Source organism: Ischnura elegans, chromosome 2 (assembly GCF_921293095.1).
Source record: "Ischnura elegans chromosome 2, ioIscEleg1.1, whole genome shotgun sequence".
In the NCBI taxonomy this organism is placed as follows: domain Eukaryota; kingdom Metazoa; phylum Arthropoda; class Insecta; order Odonata; family Coenagrionidae; genus Ischnura; species Ischnura elegans.
The window spans coordinates 79,558,287-79,572,255 of NC_060247.1; the positions used below are offsets into that span (position 1 = coordinate 79,558,287).

At 38.2% G+C, this 13,969-nt stretch overlaps 1 protein-coding gene across 1 annotated transcript; it reads left to right on the top strand.

Moving 5' to 3' along the window:
- The first annotated feature begins 7,622 nt into the window (after positions 1 to 7,622).
- LOC124153191 (uncharacterized protein K02A2.6-like) lies at positions 7,623 to 11,561 on the top strand. The gene has a single exon (XM_046526291.1). It carries the CDS (start codon positions 7,623 to 7,625, stop codon positions 11,559 to 11,561), a length of 3,939 nt encoding a protein of 1,312 aa, XP_046382247.1.
- The last annotated feature ends 2,408 nt before the right edge of the window (positions 11,562 to 13,969 follow it).

The window sequence follows — 13,969 nt, forward strand, 5'->3', positions numbered from 1 at the left end:
CAATATTGTGCAGATTTCACGGAACACACAAGCCCTTCCACCGCGACAAGGTAGTAGTCCTTGGAAAGGGACATGCAAACTGCTTATCTACATATTTACAATATAGGTGTTACTATCACGTAAAAAATAATGTAACTGAAGATAAATAAATTCCTTGCACATTCTCTTAACATGCTGAGCCTTCAAGACTTAGGAAAATAGAAAGATATGTACATATGTTATTTATCAAGGATATTAAGAGCCAGTTGTTATTGAATGATTATAGACATGCTGCATATGATTAGAAATGGCTATGCAACTCAGCTTGACGTATTCATTTCTTAGCTTGCTGTTTACAAAACGACTGGACAAAAATTTGCTCTCTAAGCAAGCTGTAATGTACATGACATCAAATTTCAGGACAAAAAATATTGCACAGTTTTATAGAAAGCACCTTAGCACTTCCTTATAGATAAAGCTAAATAAATGTCATGACCTTGTGGAAGACTCAAGGTGTTATGTATGGCAATGACTAGAATAATCAAATAAAAATATGTATGCTATCTTGGCATACCTTCCAATACAAAAAATAAAATATGACTAGCACATAAAATGATACAAATGCTATAATTCTGAACTAGGAAGTATGCTCTATCAAATTTGATAAGATAGTAGGAAGAAGTAAGTAGAAGATGCATGTGATGCAAGTCATCTCAAGATCTGAAAAAATGTCATGCAAAATATTTAAGGCACACAGGAAAATGAAATAGGAAAGAAGAATGAAAAGGTGCAGCTATTGAAGACACAAACATTGCTTTAACCTCTGGCAATTGGGTAGCCTGTGAGCATGGTTTTCAGTGGCTTCTCCCAGTGATTGTGTTGAACATTAACTTCCTGTAGGCAACTGGATCGAAAGGATGATCGACTGGTTGTCCTTTCAGATCTTGCTCAGCAAACCTTGATATGTAAACCCCACAGTTAAGGCCATCAATTTGCAACAGATGCTTTGGGTGAAATGTCTTCCAGTCTGCAATCTCACCACTACATTTATGACCAAGGAATATAACCCACTGAGCAATACCGTATTTATACATAGGCTTAATGCTATCACTGGAAGGGTCATAAAAATCAATTTCTTTTTCATTAAGCCTAACTACTAGGAGAAGCCAATGTGAATTCAATGGATTAAATGGAATAATTAGCTTAGTTACATCTTTGAAGGTGATTTTCTGAAAAAGGGATAATACCTTCTCTAATTTCATATTGCTAACTACAAACTGCCGTATCTATAATTCTAGCAGTAGATATAGATGAGCTTACAATTGTTAGAAAAACTGCGATTACAGTATCGTACAGCCAGCCTCTTTGAAAATCTGGTGATACACACTAGGCTAATTGCTCAACTTCTAAATGACTTATAAAACAATCAAGTGATTTAGATGCACAGAATTGACTGTATATTGGCCACTCCTGCAAACAGTTTTCAGAAGATTACTGTTCGAAGAAATTCGATCTGTGAAAGAGCAACACTCATTATTCATTAATGAATCTTTAATGGACTCTAGTTGATCTCGGCTAGGGCTCTGGAAGTAGTGCTTGGTGGGTTTGCGATCCTTTGAGGTTTGGTGCAACCTGTACTGAGTTGCTTATAGTTTAGAGGTAGGGGGTACTCTTGCATGCTGCAGTTTATTTTAATTTAATTTAATTGCTTTAACAGGCAAAATGCCCATATCACCATATAAACACATTATCAAAATAATAAACAAATCAGTACCATAGCATCAACAGATGTTATAAGTGTTGGTATTTTATTGGAAAGCACTGGTAGTTGTAAATGAATTAAATGCAATAACTCTTCATATTTTAAAAGTTTTAGTAGTACCGTATTTTAACTTCACACACATAAGGATTGTTAACAAATACAGATCAATAAACAATCTTGGTAACCAACCAACAGAGACAAAACACAACTGAAAATTACAAATGTCAACACCCCCCCGTAATTGAAGATGTGCTGAAACAGCTCTTTAGCATTTCCATCAAATGAATTACAAATTTTTTTTTTAAACTATTTTTAAACCATGCCTAAACCTCTCATACATTTTTCATGTTTTATACGATTTAAGCCCTTGGTAAGTATGTCAGCTGTCATTTCCTCAGTGGAGAGAAAATCTACGTTTATATTACCGTTTTCTACTTGTTCTCTAACAAAATGGTATTTCACATCTACATGCTTCATTCTATCATGGAAAACAGGATTTTCTGCTAACTTGAGAGCGCTCTGATTGTCCTCAAAAATAGTAATAATTTCTTGTTCCTGAAATAATTCGGAAATAAGATGTTTTAGATGAATAGCCTCTCTAGTAGCCTCGGAAAGAGCAATATATTCTGCCTCACAAGACGATTGGGCAACACATTTTTGTTTTCTACTACTCCAGGAGACTGGTCCACCTGCACAAGTGAAAACATATCCAGAGTATGAATGCCTATCATTTAGATCATTTGCAAAATCTGCATCAGAAAAACCAAAAATAGGCTTCCCAGTGCATTTGTATGTGAGTCCCATTTCCATAGTACCTTTTAGATAACGAAGTACCCGCTTGGCCATCTTCCAGTGTATATCTGTATGCTTCTTATTAAACTGGGAGAGATAGCTAGTAATGAAGGAAATATCTGGCCGCGTGTTGACGGAGAGATACATGAGAGTTCCAATTAATGACTGGTACGGGACATCTATGATATCCTTACCCTTCTCTTTCATTTGACTAACGTCAACTGGGGTCGAAACAATCTTACAATCTTCCATGCCAAAACTCTTTAAAGCATCTTTAATGTATTGTTTCTGGTCTATCTTGAATACTCCCCTCTTCTCATCTCTTGTAAAATTCATTCCCAGGGCATGTTTGATCTTGCCAAGATCCTTAATGACAAATCTCTTCTTCAATTCTTCCTTCAATTTCTTCTTTTCTTTCTCATCATTGGAGAATATAAAGAAATCATCAACATATAATGTAATAATAACTATTTTAGTTCCAATATGTTTAAAGTAGACACAGGGTTCATGTTTTGATTTAATATACCCTATCTCATACAATAACTTGTGAACTGTTTTGTTCCAAGCACGACTAGCCTGCTTGAGTCCATAAATAGACTTCTGTAATAGACAAACCTTCTTCTCTTCACCTACAGCTATGAAACCTTCTGGTTGTGTCATATAGATGGTTTCATCTAAAGTGGCATTTAAAAAAGCAGTTTCGACATCCAGATGTTCAACATCAAGATTCAGTTCTGCTGCCATAGCCAACAGCAAACGGATAGTTGAACCTCTGACTACCGGAGAAAAAGTTTCTTCAAAGTCTATACCATGAGTTTGAGCAAAACCTTTAGCAACTAAACGAGCTTTGTACTTGATGATCTTACCACCATTGTCTCTTTTCAATTTGTAAACCCATTTACATGGTATTACACTTTTATTTGCAACTCGCACTAGCTTCCAAGTTTCATTTTTTCTAAGACACTCTAATTCCTCCATCATTGCTTTCATCCAATGCTCTTTGTCTTCACTTTGCATAGCCTCTTCAAATGTGGTAGGTTCTTTGTCAAAGAAATTTTTTGCTTGTAAAACAACATGATCAGGAAATTGTTTCTTGTTACGTACCCTTTGAGGATATCTAGGACTCTTAGCAGTTTCTTGAACATTAGTCCCAGCTTTATCTTCTGTTGAGTCTGCATTTTCACAAGGAGAATCCAAAAGAATTTTAACAGCAGCCGCAGCTTCATCTTTTGTTGAATCTGCATTTTCATTGTAAGAATCCAAAGGAATTTGAGCATCAGTACTGCTCTCACCGGAAAAATTATTTTCTAAAAACACAACATCTCTAGCATGGACTACCTTCATATAATTAGAAAGATCCCTAAATTTGTAAGCTTTCTTATTCTCACTATATCCTACAAATATATGTTCCTTGCTTTTGCTATCCCACTTCTTGCGTTCCTCCTTTGGAATATGTACAAAAGCTCGGCAGCCAAATACTCTTAAGTGTGTCAAGTTGGGACGCTCACCTGTCCATTTTTCTTCTGGAGTCATTCCTGTAACGGATCTATGAGGTGATTTATTCTTGAGATACGTAGCAGTTCTCACAGCTTCTTCCCAAAATGACTTAGGTAGTCTGGCACTATGCAACATGGAACGAGCCTTCTCCACAATGCTTCTGTTTCCCCTTTCAGCAACACCATTTTGCTGAGGAGTACGGGGTATGGAAGTCTGGTGAATAATTCCTTCTGACTTAAGATAATCTGAGAATTCCCTATTAACATACTCAGAACCATTATCTGATCGTAAAATTTTAATTTTCTGGCCAGTTTGCTTTTCCATGAGGTTTTTAAACTCTTGAAACTTTACTCTAACTTGATCTTTTGTTTTAATGAAATAGGTAAATATCATTCTAGAGTAATCGTCTATAAATACAAGTAAATACTTATTTCCTTCTAATGATTTTACACTGAATGGTCCACAGAGGTCAGAATGAATCAACTCTAGGCATTTAGTCGCCCTTTTACTTTTGATTTTAAGAAAAGGTTCTCGACTCTGTTTCCCTTCTAGACATGCAGTACATACAGTTCTATTTTCCTCAGGGGCGTAATCAACTCCATCAGCTAATCCATTTCTCAGTAGATTCATACCATAGCGGCAGAGATGTCCCAACCTCCAATGCCAAAGAGTTTGCTGAGAAGGGTTAGTTGTAGCAGCCAGGGACTTTTCTGATACCTGTGACTCTATCTTATATAACCCGTTACTGGGAAGAGCAGTCATTAAAACATTCCCTGAAATACTACAATCATTATCATGAAAAAATTTAGCACCTTCTTTCGTAAATACTACAACAAAACCTTTTGAAACACATTTTGACACAGATATAAGATTTGTAGCAAGATTAGGCACATGAACAACTTCAGAAATACTACTAATACTGTTGTTGTTATTACTTTTGTGAATCATGACATCACCTATACTGTCACTCTGCAACTTACGTTTATCAGCACACACAATCTCCAAACCAGAGTTACTTTTAACATTGAACAGAATATCTTTATGAGGAGTCATATGGGCAGTTGCCCCGGAATCCACAAACCAATCATTTTTATTGCTTTGAGCACAACCACCAACACCTAAATCCGAGAATAAAGTGTATTGTTTCTTGTGTAGCTGCTTGTGGGTTGAACTCGATGTCTGTGCCGTTTTCTTGGTCTTGTTTGGACAGTCTGGTTTTTTATGGCCGGGTTGGTTGCATCCATAGCAGACGATACCATCTTGAGAGTTGTTGCGTTTCGGGAACTTCTTTTTCTTCGGAATAGTTCGAGACGCATTGGATGCAAATGCAGTCTCAGTTGCACCATCATTTTTGGACATTTCATTTAAGAGTTTAGTTTTCACCATGTTCACCGTTACTTCAACTCCTGAATTCTCGAGTGCCATTACTAGGGGGTCGTAATGTGAAGGAAGACCTCCAAGCAAAATAGCAACTAAATCCTCATCAGGAATCTCCTTCCCAATATCAGCAAGCTTCTGAGCGGTATCCATTACGGCAGTTAGGTACTCTTCAATGGACGTATAATCTCCGAGGGATAACCGGTACAAAGTCTTTTGAAGGTTAAGTCTCCGGGCAAAACCCTTATCTTCATATGCATCGGCAAGAACTTTCCATGCTTCAGCAGCTGTTTTGCATCTTCTTACATGTATGATAGCGGAATCGTCCACGCACAAACAAATCTTAGCTAGGGCACGCTCATCCTTCCTGGACTTTGAAGCAGCATCAGTATGATCATCATTAGGGTATCCATCAACAGCATGCCACAAGTTTTGATCTATTAAATACGCCTTCAGCTTAAATTTCCAAGTTGGATATCCTTCACGCCCACACAACGGCTTAATGTGAGACGATATACCGGATGCGTCAGACGACATTATGAAGACTTCACTTACTTCTTATAATTTACCAGTCCTGGGCCCATAACCTCTGTTGGTATTTTATTGGAAAGCACTGGTAGTTGTAAATGAATTAAATGCAATAACTCTTCATATTTTAAAAGTTTTAGTAGTACCGTATTTTAACTTCACACACATAAGGATTGTTAACAAATACAGATCAATAAACAATCTTGGTAACCAACCAACAGAGACAAAACACAACTGAAAATTACAAATGTCAACAATAAGACACAGTAGAACATCACATAAACGCAACGGACGACGCGGCTGGGGCCACTACAGCGCATTCTGCGGGCGTTTTCCGTAAACTAGCACCCTCCCCTACCGTACCCCCTCCCCTCCAGTCCCCATTCCACTTTTATTCTTGCTTTGCGTGTTGCATGTGGTAAGGATACTATGCGGGATATCATTTAAATAAAATCACAACATGTGCAAAGCAAATGCCCATTTATTTCATAAAAGTTCACATAAAAGTCACTCACCTGCCAAATGCAATGAATTGAATTAGTATATAAATAAACACTATACACAGGATGGCGAAAGCCTGACAAGAATCTCTCTATGCCTCACTTGTGTACGCATAAGTCCTCGTACCCACAGCGAACTATAATTCCTCAGTGTCATCACAAATTACGGGATAAGAACACCACAAAGAAAATTCCTTTACCAGTGGCCACTTCACTGCACTGAATATGAGATTGTTGAAAAACAAAAATTCGTAAGCAAAATCAAGATCACTATACAAGCGTTAATGGGCTGAATATACGTGACTTTTTCGAAAATATAACGTTGTCAACCACTTCACACACCACACGCAGGCTTGAAAACTTGATGTAGAGATAATTAAGTTAAAATAGAATCAACAACTATATACAAACAACGCCTAAAACCGTACATCGCGAGAACACAAGATCTAACCGGTCCACAGTAAGTAGATGTTTTCCTAACGATCAAAACTTTCGAAATGAGGAGACGAAATTTCATTGGCCGATTCATGATTGGTCAATGGGTGAGACAGAGGAAGCACACATATTTCATATTTCCTATTTATTATTAAAGATACCAACTGAGTGACATTACACAAGTTATGAAATAATTTTTTAAGCAATAATATTTATTAATCAAAAATCATCTTACGAAACGATAGCGTTAGTTCAAGAAAACGCCCGTCAGACTGTTGTGTCGCACGCTGTCAACAGTTCGCCCGCCTTGTGCCAAAGCCCTGGTAGTACAGTGCGCAATGTAAAATGTAACAGTGTAAAGTAACATTGGTTAATAAACAGTTATTAAGTACCATGTGACCATGTCTGAACATAACAGTGGCGACGAGGATGGGATACACAACGATTCATTAACTATAATGGCTAATCAAAAGTTTTCCATCAACATTAAGCCTTTTAATTAATCTGAAGTGTCATGGTCAACTTACGTTACGGTACTAAAACATCAGTTTCGCGCGCAAAATGTTCCTCCAGAGAAGCAAGTGGATTTATTCCTTGGACATGTAGGATTTAACACTGTGGAGTCGCTGATAAATATTTTACATCCAGTAGAACCAGGTACGAGAACATTTGACGAGTTATGTCGTGAGTTGGGGCGCAGATTGGAACCCGAACCATCGTCGATCCGCTCTCGAACGGTGTTTGGTCAGAGGATGCAGCAACAGGGGGAAACAGTAATGGGATACATAAGCGCTTTAAAAGTGTTGACCAAGCATTGTAAGTTCAATGAAACTTTAGAAGATCGCCTCAGAGATCAGTTGGTGGTAGGTTTGAAGTCAGAACGTATCAGGCAGAGATTGTTTGAAGAAGGTGATAATTTGAGCTGGGCCAGGGCTTCTGAGATAGCACTTTCCGTGGAAGCAGCAGTGAGATATGCTTCTGAAGTGAATCAGAACCAAAGTGTGAATAAAGTTCAATTTAAACCCAAGTCAGCCGCTCGACGGCAAGATGGAGTGGTACGTGAGAAGGCTGCAACTATGATCAATCAACTGACGTGTTATTGTTGTGGTGAAAAGGGGCATACCAGACCTAGATGTCCCAAGAGGAAATCTACCTGTGAAAAGTGTGGGAAAAAAGGTCACATTTCTAAGGTGTGCTATGATCGCAACGATACCCGGAACAATAAGGCGATAGTGAACTCCCTGGAGGAACAAGGAAGTTCGGATTCAGAAGAAGATGACAAGGACAGCTTATTTTGTGATTATGTGGTGGTAACTAATTCTGGTAATAAGAAAACCACTTCAAAAGGAAACCACGTGAAAGGTATTTCTAATTGCTGTAAAGCTTCCAAGGTTGGTCTTGTTTCTGAAAGTAAGGTAAATCCAAACATTCGAAATCGATATAAACGGAAAATTAAACAAAAGGATGCGTGGTATCTAACCATAATTGTTGAGGGAAAGCATGTTCCATTTGAAATTGATACTGGTTCCGCAGTTACCCTAATGTCAAACTCTCAGTTTTATGAAACATTTCCTGAGAAACTCTTGAAACACAGTAATGTGCATCTGAAAACCTACACAGGAGAAAGAATAATTCTTGTGGGGGAATGTCTGGTAGATGTTAGAGTTAAAAATATCAAGAAAACCCTAATGCTATATGTTGTAGAAAATGATTGTAAACCCATTGTGGGTAGAGATTGGTTAAAAGAAATTCCCGTGGAATGGGAAATAGTGCAAGGAAGGGTAAAGAAAATTGAGAGGGTTGGAAACAATCTGGCTTCATTGCTGGAAGAGTATGAAACATTGTTTGACATCAAACCAGGGGTTTTAAAAGGTATTGAGGGGAAACTCTGGCTAAAAGAGGATGCCAAACCAAAAGCAATGAAGTTCAGACATCCACCCTATGCGTACAAACCCCTCATTGAAAAAGAAATAGATCTAATGGTAAAACAGAACATCTTAGTGAAAGTAGATAACAGTGAATGGGCTACCCCAATTGTTCCAAGACCTAAGGGAGTGGATAGAGTAAGAATATGTGGGGATTTTAAGGTAACTGTTAACCCAAATTTAGTGGTTCCCCAATATCCATTACCAAGAATAGAGGACATTTTCAGTCATCTTGAGGGTGGGAAGAAGTTTACCAAGTTAGATCTAAACTCAGCATATCATCATCTAAAGATGAACAAGGATTCACAAGAAATTCTAACAATCGCAACCCACAAAGGACTGTATCAGTATACAAGGCTAGCGTTTGGTATTGCTTCTGCTCCTGCCATATGGCAACAATGTATGGATCAGATACTTACAGGGATACCGAATTGTTTCTGTTTTCAAGATGATATATTAATAACAGGTAGTTCCGATTCTGAGCACTTGAAAAATTTAGAGTTACTCTTTCAAAGACTACTAGAAAAGGGATTGACCATAAACAGAAACAAATGTATTTTTATGGCTGAGTCTGTAGAATACTGTGGACACATTATCGATGCCAAGGGGATACACAAAACAAATAAAAGAATCAAATCAGTAACAGATTGTCCTCGACCACAGAATGTATCAGAGGTAAAAGCATTTTGTGGTTTTGTTAACTACTACAATAGATTTCTGCCTAAAATTGCAGAGGTTTTGACTCCCATGTATAAACTCTTAAAAAAAGGAACCAAATGGCATTGGTCTCATGAATGTGATAAGGCTTTTAAGGAGGCAAAACAATTGGTGGCATCTGACAAAGTTTTAGTACACTACAACCCAAATTTAAATGTAGAATTAGCATGTGATGCCTCAAGTTATGGCATTTCAGGGACATTATCGCATGTATTTGAATCAGGGGACGATAAACCCATCTCTTTTGCATCAAGGTTACTAAGTGACAGTGAAAAAAAATATGCCCACATTCATAAGGAGGCTTTGGCCATCATATGGGCGATAAAAAAATATGATCGCTACCTCAGAGGTAGGCACTTTACAATTGTAACAGATAGCAAACCGCTTGCTTCTATGTTTAATCCTGCTAAAGCTGCTTCTACCATTGCGGCAGACAGGCTGCAGAGGTGGGCATTGTTTCTAGCCAACTATGATTACAGTGTGAAATACAAACCAACACACAAACACGCCAATGCAGATGGGCCATCGAGGTTACCAGCAATGGATGAGGAGGATGATATTAATTGTGATGTTGAGGACATGTGTAAAGTAAATCTGTTGGAAATGGATTTAAGTCCTGTAACCTGTGAGGAAATTAATAGGGAAACTAAGAAAGACAGGGTATTGTCCAAAATATTCCATTATGTTATTTCAGGATGGCCTGAGACCATTTCAGAGGAAACTAAACCTTATGCCAGGAATAAGCATAATTACTCAATAATAGATGGTTGTATTACAATGCATGGAAAAACTGTAATTCCAAAAGTATTACAGGGCAAAATTTTGAATGAACTACATGAGGGGCATATGGGGGTAGTGAAAATGAAAGCGGTAGCAAGAGATTTTGTATGGTGGCCTGAGCTTAGAAAAGACTTAGAGAATATTACAAAAACATGCACAGGTTGTCAAATCACGCAAAATTCTCCGAGTTACTCAAAAAAACATCACTGGGAATGGCCAGAATATCCTGGAATAAGATGGCATTTGGATTTTGCAGGTCCTTTCCAGGGTAGTATGTATTTAATTGTCATTGATGCGCATTCCAAGTGGCCTGAAGTGTTTAAGATGAAAAATATAACAGCAGATAGCACAATAGATGTACTGCACACACTCATTGCTAGGTGGGGCATTCCAAAAACTATTGTCACTGATAATGGGCCTCAGCTAACTTCCAGTGAATTTAAGAAATTTTGTCATGAAAATGGTATTCGTCATTTATTTACAGCACCTTATAATCCATCCTCCAATGGATTGGCTGAAAGAGGGGTGCAAACTTTCAAAAAGGCTCTCACTGCAGCAACTAATGATAAAGGGTCAAATAATCAGAAGCTGCAGAGATGGCTTCTCAAGTATCGTTCTACCCCACACTGTTTCACTGGGAAACCACCTGCAGAATTGCAAGTGGGGAGACAACTTCGAACAAAATTAACTATGTTGAAACAAAGTTTCTCTGAGGTATTGAGTAATAAGAAACACACAGATGTATGTACTTATAAAGTATATCATCCTGGTGATTTAGTGAACATCTTAAACTATGGAAAAGGGGACAAATGGATAAATGGAGTGGTTGTGAAACCCATTGGTAATAAGATGTATGTAATATGTACTAGTGAAGATGTATATTGTGTTAGGAATTTAAAACAGATCCTCTCCAGAGAGGAAGGTGACGGTAGAACCCCTATGAAGAACTTAATAGACTCAAAGACTGCTCATACTAGTGGAAGTAAGGTTTCAGATCGTGAGAACTATCTAAAAGGGGATGGAGTTATAGATTTAGGTTGTGAACATCTACTCAAATCGGCTGTGAGTCCACAGCCATCAGCTGGTGATAGTGGTTTCAAGGAATGCATGGATACATCAATAACACAGGCTGATTCATGTATGGATTCTGAATGTAAGAGCTCCCAAAGTGATCTAGTGACCCCTAAAACTCCTGAAGGTGGGACTACCCAAATTTCACTCAGACGTAGTCAAAGAGTGAAGAAACCCAAGATAGTGTTTGATTTGTGACTTTAATTTTTGTTTATGCTGGTATTTGTAACCAAATTTTGTTTGAAGGTATGACATTAATGTTTTTCTTTTTTTTGCAAGGAGGGAGGTGTACTATCTCTATGTTGGTAGCACTGCAAATAAGTGAGTAGTACAGTGCGCAATGTAAAATGTAACAGTGTAAAGTAACATTGGTTAATAAACAGTTATAATGCTTATTTATATGCTTATAATGCTTATCCATATTTAGGAGGTTCTGTGGTATGCTCAATTGCATCGAATTTCTCGAGCAGTAATTTTAAAGTGTTAAGAACATGGAGAAGGAGAGGCTGTGACTTTTTTGATTGATGAATGATTTTATTTGATTCAAACTCTTTTCTATAGAATGGAGTAACTGTTCTTTAGATTAATCATTATTGGAAAATGATGATGAGCAAAGGTCCAATTTTGCTGTACTTTCAACTTCAAAGGCAGGGGCTGATGAAGTATGATGATTTCGAACTTGAAAAGAGTGAACTTTATGAACGTGCTTCCATATTGAATGTTTGTCACTGTATGAGCAAATATACATGTGTGAACAAAGACCCGTACAAGATAACCTACAGCATTTTACGAAGCACATGTACTCTGGAAGGCTACAATCACCATTGGCCAACTTGACAAAGTACAAAGACGAAGGATCAGACTGGGCTCTGACATTCCAACACTAGCCTTTTGTCACTACCATTACATTTTCATCAAGGATTTTGATGCCTTTGTAATGGTGTAAACAATTTACGCTTGCAAATCCAAGAGGTGGCTATTCAATAATCCTATTGTACTTTAGAGACAGGTAAGCTGTTTTTTGCATTCTGAAAATAATTGTTACAAAATCATATAATATCCTGTTAACTTTCCAGTTAAGGTAATGGGTTTTCAGAGTGTTGTGAAATGTTTCCACGAACATATTGGTATTAGTGTTGGCATGCAGAATATTTCTAAAGCACATAGCCCATTTATTACACTTACTTGATAACTTTAACTTCAACTTACTCAATTGATCATAGGAAGTCATCAGTATGAGCTTTTTTTTTTACCATTTTACTAAATTTTCTATGCATAGAAAAATAAGTTTTTCTATAAATTCCTTGTATGGAATACAATTGTGGTTGGAGAACTGTGGTATATAACAGTAGACTCTCGTTAATACGAACAACGTTATTACGAAGTTCTCGCTTTTACGAAGCAAATCGTTGGTCCCGACGAAAAGCTATCCAAGAAACGAAAAAGAAACGTTATTACAAAATTTTCGTTTTTACGAAATTACGAACCTCAGTCCCGGTCCTGGTAGTTACAAAATGAACTTTATTACGAAGTTCCACGCATAAGCTATGGCATTTAGATGGATATTCACTACGCTTAGTTTTAATTATCACGCCACGTTTAAGTTGTCCTCATGTACTGTGACCGAGAGCGTCAATTATGGTTATTTCTTCACCATTCGCGCAGCGTCATATAACGAACTTCATTCCTTGGGAATCACGGTGACAGACTCACAGCTCGTAAATTTGATGTACAGTTAGTTCTCTTCCTTCGCACATTCGATTTACGAACTTGCAGAGATGACAGCATTAAAAAATTTCGAATTTGGTGCCTTTTGATTTAGCCGTTGCTAAGCCGTGCGGCGTAGAGGAAATCGTACTCTGGGCATAATCTGAACAAAGTATCATTCATTCCGGTGTGAAGTTAGGAACTGTTCAACGTTTCGCCCGTTGTTCCTTGCCGCGGAGAGCGATTTTTTCGGCTGCGTTGCACGCCCAGCTAGATCAATTCGTCACAATCGTGAGTTAGCGCAGTGTTGCATTCTGCATCATAACCGTACTCCTCGATGCCTTGCATGCAGTACGACCGGTCCGATGACGGCAGAATAGGAGGTGCGGATAACCCTTCGCCAGCACGGATTGCAGGCAATCGCTGTCCCCCAAACGCACCTCACACATGCCTAGTCATACAACGTTGTCAAATGCATACAGAGCAGCGAAATAAGCCTGATCAACTAAAACATGCCCTTTCTTCGAATCCCCAAAACAAGTGGTTCTTCCACTGGGTCCTTCACGCTCGTCGTCCTTTCCGTCTCCATTCTTCACGGAGGCCCTTTTAGGCGTTTCACTTTCTCACCTGGCAACGCTGCCCCGACGTAGACTATCCTGCATGTCATCGGACAACTCTCGGCGGCCGGACCGTAGGTTTATCAACTTAGGAACAAGGTCTTGGAACGCATCTAGTTCGTAAATCGGACTTACTGTACTCGGGAGGATATCAAACCTCGATAACGTCATGCCGCATACCGAAACTGAAACGATTTTTCCTGTTTATATTTATTTCCGCGTAATTTAATCGCATTTATCACGTACGGTTTTTTCGACGATTCCCAAGAGAAACGTTCATAC

Excerpts from the sequence above, each read along its gene's own strand:
- LOC124153191 (XM_046526291.1), top strand. The coding sequence starts at position 7,623 with ATGCAGCAACAGGGGGAAACAGTAATGGGATACATAAGCGCTTTAAAA.